The sequence below is a fragment of the Mustela erminea genome, chromosome 6 (assembly GCF_009829155.1).
Source record: "Mustela erminea isolate mMusErm1 chromosome 6, mMusErm1.Pri, whole genome shotgun sequence".
NCBI lineage: Eukaryota > Metazoa > Chordata > Mammalia > Carnivora > Mustelidae > Mustela > Mustela erminea.
This window is the reverse complement of record NC_045619.1, coordinates 98,318,232-98,331,991: the sequence shown is the minus strand read 5'-3', so window position 1 is coordinate 98,331,991 and position 13,760 is coordinate 98,318,232. Positions and strand designations below refer to the sequence as shown.

General features: G+C 34.8%; 1 protein-coding gene across 9 annotated transcripts in view; it reads right to left on the bottom strand.

The window, feature by feature from the left end:
- The window catches only part of MON2 (MON2 homolog, regulator of endosome-to-Golgi trafficking), a 112,715-nt gene that overhangs the window by 18,311 nt on the left and 80,644 nt on the right, over window positions 1–13,760 (bottom strand). For 6 of the 9 annotated variants that reach the window (XM_032348842.1, XM_032348843.1, XM_032348846.1 and 3 more), the window contains 5 exons: window positions 12,937–13,565; window positions 7,805–7,948; window positions 7,197–7,214; window positions 6,778–6,906; window positions 4,448–4,638 (listed from right to left, as the gene is read on the bottom strand). In XM_032348842.1, the coding sequence (XP_032204733.1) occupies window positions 4,448–4,638; window positions 6,778–6,906; window positions 7,197–7,214; window positions 7,805–7,948; window positions 12,937–13,565 (1,111 nt within the window). The remainder of the gene's footprint in view (window positions 1–4,447; window positions 4,639–6,777; window positions 6,907–7,196; window positions 7,215–7,804; window positions 7,949–12,936; window positions 13,566–13,760) is intronic. The other 3 variants (XM_032348844.1, XM_032348845.1, XM_032348848.1) reach the window with 2 other exon arrangements.

Here is a 13,760-nt window from a genome sequence, read left to right as displayed (position 1 = left end):
ACATTTAATTTATCCACTCAACAGCTGATAAACATATTTGCTTTTTTTTTCATTTTTTAGCTATTATGAAAAATACTGCTATGAACATTAGTAAACAAGTTTTTGTATGAATATGTTTCACCTGATTTCTTTTGGGAACTACTTGGTGATTTTAAACTTAAGGTCCACTGACCACTAATTGTATGAATTCTCACTAGCCCACGTGTATTCTACAAGTTAAATACATTTCTCCTTAAATACTTTAAGGAGGACTGAATGAATTCTAATAAACCGCAAGTGTCTACCTGATCACAATGTTTATGTTTTTCATCTTTAATCATGTATTTTCTTTTTCTCATTTAAAGTATTTACTTATCATAATCCTCAATTATATCCAAAGTCCTTGTTTTCTTCTAGCTAATTTTGTTGCCTTTTTTTTTTTAAAGATTTTATTTATTTCTTTATTTGACAGACAGAGATCACAAGTAGGCAGAAAGGCAGGCAGAGAGAGAGAGAGAAGCAGGCTCCCCGCAGAGCGGAGAGCCCAATACAGGGCTTGATCCCAGCACCCTGGAATCGGGACCCGGGCTGAAGCAGAGGCTTTAACCCACTGAGCCACCCAGGGGCCCCTTGGTTTAATTTGTATTTCTTTGTTACACTGCCTTGCAAAACAGTTTACAGACCAAAAAGAAGCTAAGAAATATCAGAGAAAGGCATGGTTATTCACAGTCTTAGAGTATATATTAAAGAAGTTAAAGTGTTTATAAATGTTCCAAGATAAAACATACTCAAATATTAGTATTATCTAAAAACCTATTTCTTGTTACTCCAAGCGACGTTCTGAAACACCACTATTCAAATACTAGTGCTGGACTTCAGTTATAGAACAAGTATATATGTGACATAAAACAAAATTTTGTGATTTCCAAAGTAATCAATTATTTGGAAAACAAAAAACAAAGCCCTCTCATGAAATAAAAATGCACATTGTTTTTAAGTTCTCTTCGTGAGCACTGCATTTTTAACTTCAACCAACTAATGAAAGCATTCAATTTGAGCCTTAAATTATTTTTGGACTATGAGGGGCGCCTGGGTGGCTCAGCGGGTTAAAGCCTCTGCCTTCGGCCCAGATCATGATCCCAGGGTCCTGGAATCAAGCCCCGCATCAGGCTCTCTGCTCAGTGCAGAGCCTGCTTCTCTCTCTCTCTCTGCCTGCCTCTCTGCCTACTTGTGTTCTCTGTCAAATAAATAAATAAAATCTTAAAAAAAATTTTTTTGAACTATGAAATAAAAACTAAACTGGCTTTATCCATTTTAGCTGTTTTCACAATGATGAAAAATTTAAGTGAAAACGTATAAACTAGTGGGACTTCTACAACTAATCAACTCATTTCATTTTATAATTAAGAAAAATGATGCCTACTGAAGGGAAACAACCAGTTTAAGGTCAGCAGAAAGTAGGTGGCAGAGTCCAAAGCAGGTCATGGGTTTCCTGACTCTCAGTATAGGGTAGCAGAAGGCTTAAATCTGTAACTAAAATAATCACAACTTAGAATGCTGATTCTGTGTTAGTGACAGCAGAATTTAGTGCCTTTATTATTTTCTAGCCATTATAAGCAATTCCAAATTTAGAAGTAAATTTCTACTCCGTTATTTAGAGTTTGGGTCTTTAAAACTCTGGTTTGAAATATGGCTGCTTCATGGGAAGGGGTATGTATAATATCACTTTCTCTGAAAGAAAAGAAATAACAATAATGAGGATAATAAAAGTGGTAGCAAGCATTTTTTTTTTAAAGATTTTATTTATTTGACAGAGAGAAATCACAAGTAGATAGAGAGGCAGGCAGAGAGAGAGAGGGAAGCAGGCTCCCTGCTGAGCCGAGAGCCCGATGCGGGACTCGATCCCAGGACCCTGGGATCATGACCTGAGCCGAAGGCAGCGGCTTAACCCACTGAGCCACCCAGGCAGCCCAATGGTAGCAAACATTTTTAAAGCACTCATGTGCCAGCTACTACTCTAAGCAGTCACTTTTCTTAGCGACTTAATACTTGGGTATCTGGGTGGCCAAGTCTTGATTTCGGCTCAAATCATGATCTCAGGGTTGTGAGACAGAGCCCCTCGTTGGGCTTCATGCTGCCTAAGATTCTCTCACCCTTTCCCTCTGCCCTTCCCGCACCTACTCTAAAATAATAAAAATAAAATAAGTGACTTAATACTCTAAGCAGTCACTTAATTTAAGTGACTTAACCCTCATAGTAACCCTATGAGTTAGGTAGCATTATCATTCCTCTTTTTTTTTTTTTTTTTTTTTTTTTATAGTTATAACACATCTTTTTTTTTTTTTTTTTTAAATCATCTGAATTTTTTTTTTAATTTATTTCCAGCATAACAGTATTCATTATTTTTGCACCACACCCCGTGCTCCATGCAATCCGTGCCCTCTATAATACCCACCACCTGGTACCCCAACCTCCCACCCCCCGTCATTCCTCTTAACAGATGAAAATATCTCAGTTACAAAGTAACTGTTGGGATTTGAATCCAGGTGGCCCAACTCCTGAGGTCAGTGCATTACACTGGCTGCTTCTTAAGCAATATGATTTTTTAACATACCCAATATACTAAAACCTTTATTGTAAGTAGGGCCATTGTTGGGCAAAAGACTCCAATGAAGTTATAGTACAGCTGCATTAACACAAAACGACATGAGATGTACAGTATCTATTATTAGGACTTTGATTTCACTTTCTACTTTCCTGCACAAAAACAAACAAAAATCATTTCATAAAACTGAACTTAATAAGAATATGTAATAAGAAACTTGAGAATAAGTAAGATGGTGGAAAGACTCAGCCATAGTAAAAGATTCTTCTTTTTTTTTTCCAGATTTTTATTTACATATTTGAGAGAGCAAAAGAGAGAGAGAGAGAGAGACAGAGCACACAAGCAAGGTAAAGGGCAGAGGGAGAAGCAGACTCCCTGCTGAGAAGGGATGCAGATGAGGGGCTCTGATCCCAAGACTCCAGGATCATGAACTGAATAAAGACAGATACTTAACTGACTGAGCCACCCAGGTACCCCAGGAAAAGAAATTCTTTTTTTTTTTTAAAGATTTTATTTATTTATTTGACAGAGAAAGATCACAAGTAGGCAGAGAGGCAGGCAGAGAGAGAGAAGAGGGGAAGCAGGCTCCCTGCCGAGCAGAGAGCCCGATGCAGGGCTCGATCCCAGGACCCTGAGATTATGACCTGAGCCTAAGGCAGAGGCTTAACCTACTGAGCCACCCAGGCGCCCTGGAAAAGAAATTCTTAAAGAAAAGTTTACTTATTGCTAAAAAACCTGCTCTAAATCTTGTACTGATAAAGCAACATGCATATACAGATAGAGAACTGGGAAAGAAAAAGTATAAATTTCCAAACCTACTTGATTTATACAAATTAACATAGTGATTTTACACAATGGAGTCCACAGAGGAACTCCCATTTTCAGGGTTGAAGATAAAAACCCAATTTGTTTGAATATGTTTTGTGAGTCATTATAATTTTTCTACAAAAACAAAAAGTACACTTGCATTGGTATCCATAACATATCTAGAGATGAGAAATATAAAAGAAAGTAAAACAAAATCTAACCATTTGTGGAAACAGAAATGAGAATGTAATTACTTTCGATTTTGAAATACCAGATATGCTTTCACACAGCAAAATTTAAGTTAACCCACAGACAATTCCTCCTTCAAAAAATTCAGTGTGTGTTCCAATTATCCCACTCTCAGTGAGGGGTCAAAAGAGGATCAGGAAATGCTCAGGTGGATATCATATAGTGAAAATCCCACTCTTCTTTGCCAAACCCAGCATCTTAAAGAGCTGATCATTATCACCACTAATCTTATTTATTATGGTAAAAATACTGATTTTCTGAAATTGTTTTCCTCTTGCAATGTCAAATGGGTAGCAGATTTTAAAAAACAGATCTTCTTAGGGGCGCCTGGGTGGCTCAGTGGGTTAAGCCGCTGCCTTCGGCTCAGGTCATGGTCTCAGGGTCCTGGGATCAAGCCCCACATCGGGCTCTCTGCTCTGCGGGGAGCCTGCTTCCTCCTCTCTGCCTGCCTCTCTGCCTACTTGTGATCTCTGTCTGTCAAATAAATAAATAAAATCTTTAAAAAAAAAAAAAAAAAAAAAGATCTTCTTAGCTTCACTGAGTCAAAACCTTAATTATGATAAATCCATATAGTCTTATAGAGTCCTGTCTTAAAATCCAGAATAGCGTGAAAACCAAAAATCTCCACTTGTTCATGGATACTGTACTAGTGGATAAATGTTTAATCAGTTGTGCTCTGTATATAATGGAACAATCTTAATAATTACTTTGTTAATGAATGATGAGAAATACTGTTTTCAGATCAATTGCAGTTATTATATACTTTTTGAGAGACTGTCTTAAAACTATAAAATTGAATAAGCTGACCTTTTGGTAAAGAGAAAGTCTTCAAAAGTATTGGCTAGTTCTGGCCACATACTGTCAAATTTCCCAGAAGAAGCATGCTGCCGGGCAACAGGTAGCCCAATAGAAAGAACTTTGAGAAGAGAAGACACTGCTAATTTCCATGTGCTTTCGGAAGGGCAGGAATATTTCAAACTGAGAGGAACCCTAAGTGTCTGTGAAAATAAAGACAGTTTAAGATATGTATTAATTAAAATATATACACACTTTAATTACTTAAAAAACTAAAGCAGAGAAAAATAATAGCATAGGTATTTTCACTTAAAAAGGTTATTTTCTAGAAAGATCAATTTTCAGACATAGTCCTCAAATCTACTGCTTAGAAAGATATTCTGACTCCATTTTATAAACAATGACCTTGAATAAGGAACAGCATTTTGAACTTCAGTTTCTCATCATAAAATACAGTGATCTTATCTCAAAAGTTAAGATAGGAGTAGCAAACTTAAATTTTGCAGGTTCTCTCAACTTAATGTTATTTAATTAGAACATCTTGCCATAGTTTTCCTAGAAGAAAATAATTTGGCTGATGGCGTTCTCACATCTAAGAGAGATCAATATCTTGCTTTTTTCATTATTGCTTAGGTAAACATAACCTAAACCATCAATATTCTGAAGCCTTATGTTTTATCTCTAAAGTTCTTTAAATTTTATGTTCTACTCCAATATTTAAATGTACCTTTTTTCCATTTCCAAGTTATTTCAGTAAAATTCATAATTCAAAAGACAATTTATTAAATCTTTAACCCTTGCGGATACAGGTGTAAAGCATCTGAGTTATGTATAGTGACTACGATGTTCAGACTTATTTTTAACTAGTCAACTTTTGAGGTAGATTGCTATAAACTATTGAAGAACTAATTTGAATGAACTCCAAGAGTCATAGTTCTATCCAGCAACTAAAAGACCAGACGGACCAAACTACCAGAGTGAGTTGTCTCAGAGCATTATCAATAGTTTCAGCATACAATCAGATTGTTTGCATTAGAGTGAAAATCCTGCTTTTATATAAAAATTCTAGTTAGAGAGCGATAAGGAGTAGAAGAAATACATTTTCACATTTCATGGTTACGGAGGAAATATAAAACTTAATTTCATCACCCTCCACACAATTACTACTAACTACTCACACAGTGAACCATTACCTGTTAGCATGAACTGGGCCTCCACTAAGAGACAATCTGCTTAGCCAAATCTATTTATCCTTTTCCTCTCCCCATGTGCTTTGGGGAAACCTGACTCCACTTCCAGTTGGGAATTTCAGCAATATCATACAATAGGGAAGATAATCAGAAAAAGACATAGGATTTAAAGATTTGATCTTCTAAATTTTAAGTCATTTCTGAAGCCCAATATGAAAGTAGGCCAGCATGCAGTGGGTTGAGAGTGAGCGGTGACTAGGTGAAGGACACAAGCTGTTTACAGTAAAGGAATGTGGAAAAGAAGGAAAGCTGAAAGAGGATGGCCATTTGAGTAGGAAGTAAAGTGAGAGAAAGTTCTTATCTTCTTTCCAAGATATGGTTTACAAGGCTAAAAGGAAAATGAAAAGAAAGGAGGAGAAAGAAAGAAAGGAAAAGAGAAAAGGAGAAAAACAAAGAGAAGGATGAGCTTTGGAACAGAGAAAGGTCTTCTTCCTGATGGTTCATATTGGACTGTATTTGTTCAGTAAACAGAAGGCAAGGTTCAGATGTGCCCTTCAAAACACAGGGAAAAAAACAAGAAATAAACTTCAGGGGAATCAGACACAATCAACCAGAGATGAGTTTTAAAAACAGTTGGCCATAAACTAGGGAACTGGCTTAAAAATAAAATACAGATGATCAGTTAAATTGAGGCACTGTGAATTTCTCTCTGAATGCTCATCAACCTTGAAGTATGAGAAGTATTGTCCTAAGAAACAGGATCCTTCATTGACTTGTGGCATAATTTAAGAACTGTAAAAAATCTAATGCATACTTATTTTAAAATATTTTTCATTAAAAACATTTTTTTTCATACTGGGAATGGCTTCCTAAATACTATCCATGAATGATGGAGAAAAGTCCCTATAAATAATAATATAAATATTTTTCCATTTCTCTCTCTTTCTCTATATATATATATGGTATACCTATATATACCACATATATATATATAGAGAGAGAGAGAGGTATATATATATATACCATATGGTATATATATATATACCTCTCTCTCTCTCTATATATATAGGGGTATATATATTTTATTACCTAAAGAATAATTTCAGTAATAGTGTCTTCATCAAAAAATAGAAATTAAAAAGAAAAAGGTACCTTAATAATATTCTGGAGTACTTTCTCATTCACAACTGCTTTGTGACAGGCTGTTTTCTGGTATAAATCCACAACTACTTCTAAAGACCTTTCAGCAAACGGTACATAATTCAAGGCTACCCATTCCGCCTAAAAAGTAATATTTTCACATGGAGTTAAAATTAAATGAGATTAAATTAAATCATATTGCTTTCAAAGATAAACCTTCTTTGTCTTAAAGTTCAGTCCTTGGTTTTAGGCTGCATTATATCACATGCAAAGTTTTCAAATAGATACGTACTTCACGAAAGAACAATTTTCAGCCAGGTAAAAATTAAAACTATCAAAAAAAAGGACAGAGAGCATTCTATCAAGAAATGGGAAAGATGTATTTTACTTTTTGCCAATAGGTTAGGACAATTTCAGGAAATTTAACTCACCGGTGCAAATAGTTGGATCTATTGTGATTCCATTGTGTTGCAAGACAAATAGAATGAGAAAAGTTAATACACATTAAAACTATTTTTCGGACCATGTAAAATTTTAATTTATGTTGAGTGAACAAAATCAGCCTGTGCATGCACTCAGAAATTTACTTTTCCCCTAAGCCAAAATTTTCAAGCTATGGCTATAAAAATCTTTTAGGTAAAATCCAACTAAATTTCACACCAGCAGAGGACAACTTATTTAGTACACACGGATTTCTTCATTTTGCATTGCAGCTATTTATTTTAGACAAGATTAGGCTTAGGGATTTAGAAGCCATTTTGTAATGGGATGGGGCAGTCAAGAAAGGAACTTTGAAGAAAAATGTAACATGAAAAGCCAAACTATCTAGAGAACTATTTGGGAAAGGAAAGTCATAAACAAGAAAAAAAAGAACACAGAAAAGGTTTTCCAAACAGTGTTTCTTTACAGCTTAAACTATTAACAGACACATGAAAGTTTATTTGTACATGAAAAATTGCTGAGATACTCGAAGTCCTTAAGTAGAACTGTTTACCAGCTATGAAATCTTACAGAGAAAATACAATTTAAAGCAAATTACCTGATTATATTTTGCATTTGCAATGTGCTTTGTTTCCAGCTGTCCATACTGCGGAGGTTTACAGGAAAATTCCACAAATGCCAGTAACTGGTCAAATATAGCTGGATACATTATTTGCATGTTTTCTGGCCCCACACAGATGGCCTATAAAAGCAAAAATATGAACAGTAGAATGCATAACCTGAACTCTAGTTAAGTTCTTCACTGTATACACATTTAACCAAATAATCTTAAAAACTGTCCTATTTTATGTAAGTATTCTATAATCTTTTATAAGCCCTGAAGGACATAGCTATTACAAGTTATTTTAAACTATTATTGAATACAGTAAAAGCTCAATGTGTTAATCAGCTAAAAAAATGCTTTTTAATAGAAAGTATGATTTATTACTTAACAGACTGGAAAAAGGGCAAGTACTTGGAGAGGAATCCCAGGCAATCCTGAGTTTCTACGATCGGATCACTTATTCAGTAATACAGCCACTAGACCATCAAGCATACTTCACTGATCAAGATGATATTGACTGATACTGACTTCAATTTTTTTTAACCTTTTAAATAATATGTTTATTTACTTTTTTTTCAGCGTAACAGTATTCATTATTTTTGCACCACACCCAGTGCTCCATGCAATCCATGCCCTCTCCAATACCCACCACCTGGTTCCCCCAACCTCCCACCCCCGCCCCTTCAAAACCCTCAGATTGTTTTTCAGAGTCCATAGTCTCTCATGGTTCACCTCCCCTTCCAATTTCCCTCAACTCCCTTCTCCTATTTAAGTGATAGTATCAGTTCATTGAAATGACAGCTGAGGGGCACCTGGGTGGCTCAGTGGGGTAAGCCTCTGCCTTCAGCTCAGGTCATGATCCCAGGCTCCTGGGATCGAGCCCCGCACCGGGCTCTCTGCTAGGTGGGGAGCCTGCTTTCCCTTCTCCCTCTCTGGTTGTCTCTCTGCCTACTTGTGATCTCTGTCTGTCAAATAAATAAATAAAATCTTAAAAAAAAAAAAAGAAAAGAAATGACAGCTGATTTCTGCACTATGCTTAGTCTTCTGACTTTAACAAATAATCATGTGTATTGTAGTTGGCAAAATACATCATGTATGAAAATCTGTTTCTAAAAGAAATGTAGGGACGCCTGGGTGGCTCAGTGGGTTAAAGCCTCTGCCTTCGGCTCAGGTCATGATCCCAGGGTCCTGGGATTGAGCCCCGCATCAGGCTCTCTGCTCAGCAGGGAAGCTGCTTCTCCCTTCTCTCTCTCTCTGCCTGCCTCTCTGCCTCCTTGTGATTTCTCTGTGTCAAATAAATGAATAAAATCTTTTTAAAAAAATTATTTAAAAAAATAAAAGAAATGTATATGTTAATTTTTCAACAGTATACATTTAATGTCTAATGTTCTGAATATACAGACTTGGTTTAAAACAAGAATATTTTTAAAAATTAACAGAAATTAAATCTATTGCTATAAGCAATTTGATAAAACAAAGAGTAAAATGTGTATCCTGACACTGCAGATTTTAATTACTTCAGATATACTGAAAGCACCTAAAATAAACCTTACATTTTCATTTTTTCCTAGCCACAAATGTGTTTTCTCCTCTCACCCTTTCACATATTTTAGTGTTTCTTTTTCTCTGTGGGAAAAATATTTAATGATATTATTTACATAATGTCTAAAATACATTTGTGGTTTACAAAACAAAAAGCATGGTCATTCTACACTTTAGGTACCCTCAAAGTACTAAATCAAAATTCAAAGCATTTCAATTTTTTTTTCAAAGCATTTCAAATTTTTAAGGAATTTCTTTAAAAAGATGTATACATTTATGTTTTTCTGCAATCCATGGCTTTTTAAATAAAATAAATTACCTGTTAGACAATATATTAATTTTATTTTCCCTGAGAGAAGATGTAACCATTTAGTTACTATGTTACCATTGAGTTCTAAATAAAAGTCTTGAAATATAAAGTAGATAAGCAAAATGGGGCCATGACTAAGTTAGATCATCTTGTAATTACAATGTAAAAAAGTAGAATACAATGTAAAAAAGTAGAATAAAGATATCTAATACTATCCTTCAATATTTGGTTATTTTTCTTAGTAACAGTAAATGGAGGACTTGAATACCTAAAAAAATTCACTCCACTGACTGCTTCTGTTAAGTTTCACTTTCTTCTTTATTAACCTCTTCCTGAATCTTAACTCTTAGGAGTAAACAAGCAGTAATTAGGAAAAGAAATAATTATACCAAGTAGCTACTTAATTTTCAATGACTAAAAAAGAAAAGCCTGTGTGGTTACCTTAGAAAACTAAGTATTACAATTTCTCTGGAAATATCTCAGCACCAAATGAAGACTGTGATTATATACTTTGATTTTCAGTGGCTCTTTATAAAAAGAAAAACATACTATAGTGCTATACTTGACTTAATAAGCAATTCTGAGATCTTAAGATGCATAATATGGAACTGACATTTTTTTAAAAACAAATCCCATCTAAGAAAAAGTTATTATTGGTTTTTCTTCAGTATTCTTAAATTTGCATATCAGAAAAAAACTACAGTATGAACCTGATAACATATTTTAGTCCAAAAGTTAAGAATCAGTCAGCAATCTAGACATGTCCTATTATTCCAGTTTGAAAATACATGTGGAACAAGAACAGAAAATGGACATCCAACCTCTGACATGGTTCAAGGTTTCTCTTATTAAGTCCTTCAACAGTAATTCCTTCAGCACCTGTATATATTAAGACTTCTTGGCCCTCTCCCCTCATATACTAAGACCCTTGACAGGGAACTTGAAGACAGTAACAGTTAACATTTAGTTTAACTGTGTCAGGCATTTAGAAAATGCCTTAAGCAAATCCCATTTGATAAAAAGAAAGTTTTAGATCTATTATTTTCATATTTTATAGATTAAGAAGCTGATAATTAAAGAGATCCCAAACCTTGACCCATTGAGTAGCAGGCAAGGCTTCATTGCACACCTCCAAGGGCACCATCCACACATAATGTGATGGTGTTTCCTGGAGTACTACTCTGACAGCCTTGATGACGGAGGCAGATACAGTACCCAGCCAACTGACTTTAGGAAGTTCAGCAATAAATAAGACAGATGCAGTCACCCAATCTCAGAACTTAGGTAAAACAAATCATCAGATTCTCATCTCCCACATAAGCCAAAATATCTTGGCCCCCCAAATAAATAAATAAATAAATCAGCATGCATAACTAGGTCAATTTGGTGGGAACTAGTGATTTAAAAACCAAGAGAAAACCGTGACCCTGAAGCCCTAAACTATATAAGGGTAAACATGAAATCAAAAATGAGTTTTTATGAAGGAAATGATATTTAATCAATAAAATGTTTTGTTGGATAGCTTATTAATTTAAGGATAAAGTCCGAAAATAAGTAAATTTTGCTGTGAAAAAATTTTCTGAACCTTGGGAGAAAATACAGAAACACTTTTACTGATAATGAAGTATGCTAGTTTTTTCTATTAGGAAAAATTAAAGACACCAACCATATGGTTGACTCATATTCAAGTACTATGAAATATCATTTAGATAATCACAGAAGTAATAAATGTTAGCGTGAAAACTAGTAACACAAAATGGTATCAACTGATATAAATGAACAGCAGCAAAACTTCCTAAGTTTCAGACTGAAGGTATGTATATATTGTTTTCAAAGCCAGTAAAAGCTCAGAACAAATTCCTAGTAGTTGGAATAAATGATTGTTTGTTCTGTCATTGCCAAAGCAAAGTTTTTAAAAATAAAATTATGTACTTTTTTTCTTGAAAAGAATTTTGGAGGTTTGTTTCTTCTTTGTTTATAAAAACCTATGTCAAATATCTGAATGAGAGTTCTAGATTACAGACATCCTATAAGGCCTGTGCTTTGCTCTGCTTTATGACAGAGTAACTTTTCAGTTTCCTCCAGGCCACTCCATAAGCAACCTATATGCATGGTCAATCAAGGGGGACAGAATAGGTACTGACAGGCTACTTTTATTTCTACACTAAAAATAAAATAGCTATTCTGATTTCAACTCCTGAAAGCCCATATCCCTAAAATAACGTTTTTTAAATGTCAGATTCTCTTAAATTTTAAGTTTCTACACAATTTTTCTTTACACAGTGTAACTCGGGTTAAAGAGATCAAAGGAATTACTGCTCAGCTGGATTTCCTCCAGAGCAAGTGAAAAGGTATTATGGTGTAACAGAAACCGCTACTTTTACTGTGAAAGTTTTCATCATTCCAGCTGGATATAATGCAATCAGTTAATTAGAAAACATGACTTGCAGTACACGAATCTGATCAACCATGAATGTCATAGCAACTTTGTTGGAATTGCTGGCTCCTCAGTAGACATTTTTCTGTTTAGCATTTTCGTTATTGTGAATTACGCAATTATCTTGATAGTTTAAAGAATTCTTTGATTTTGATCTGGTCTTGCCTGCTAATTGGGATTTACTCAATGCTTTCTAGGTCAATTGTTTATTTTTTAGCTGTTTGGGTTTTAATTTTTTATTTAAATTAAATAATTAACATATAATGTATCACTGGTTTCAGAGGTAGAGGTCAGTGATTCTTCAGTTTTATATAATACCCGGTACTCCTTAATAACTTCTTTGCAGTAACAAAACACACATAGGTAAGATACCTCTTTTTAAAATTTCCATGAGGAAAATTTATAAATTTATTCTTACTTACTTTAAAATATAGGCTCCCAACAATTCCAGAGCTAAATGAAAAAAATATACATATATGATCCCATACCTTATTAATTTTCTAATTATATAAGTATTTTCTAACGTTGTTACTCAGAAAAGTATATCTTCTTATGAAGGAATGCATGATCAAACCAAAAATGTTGGTGAAAGGAAACAAGAGGATACATACAGTTTCTGAAAGATTCTCAAAACAAACCTGAATCACTTTTTCAGATACATCAGAAAACCCAATGTTTTTAAAATAACTGGATGTTTACAATCCTGAATTTACACAACGTATACATATATGACAGTCTTGATGATCCAGATTTCATCTCAAAAAACATATAGCAAACTAAAAAACTGCCAGCAAACCACATGCATTATTGTTTACACAGTCACTAAAATTCTATTACCTTTTGGAGAACATCTAAAGCTGTAAGCACGGCTTCCTGTAAACTTGTCAAAACGGCTTCTGTATAAGATGGAAGAATGAAAGGGGACGCATCCGAACTTATTGGCACTGACACAGCACTGTGCAATATGACTCCCAGCTTTTGCAAGTCATCCATGTTGAAACCAGTTTTTATGTGTTGGTAGAGAGCGGGAAATATCTGAATTAATGCTGTAAGGAAAGGCTGACTGGGAATGAAAGTCAGTTTGTCAAAAGTAACAGGAGGCTTAGTGCTTTCCGATCCAATTCTATACCAGGTACTCCATGCAGCCCACCAGAGATTCAAATCTTCAAGCTCATCAGTAACTACTGGTGGCTCAGAGCTATTGTATCTTCCCAGTCTGTCTCCAATGGAATCTGTTCTTACAAATGGTCTGCTCAGGCCAGGGCCTGATATGGACCCTAGAAGGACAGGCACAGGTACATTAACTGCAGGTGGGGTCTCAGGCTTATCTGAGTCTCTGACAGGGGACACAATCTGTAAAATTTCCTGGAAGCTTTTCAGTGCAGCCAGAGACACTTCATTGTTTTTGCTGAGTGCTGCTGACTGTATATGGTCAAGAAGAACATCCCATGCTCTTGAAAAATCTCCTGTATTAGGAAGAAAAGAACAAAATCTATCAAAGCAGTCAAGATTTCTCTTACTAGTCAAGATGTCTCTTACTACTACACACTTTAGAATGTTTGTTTTATTCTCCTACTCTAATTCCTATACACTAGGAAAATATGCTTAGGTATTAAGGTATAAACAATGTGAATTAAAATCAATGAAATCCAAAAATCCAG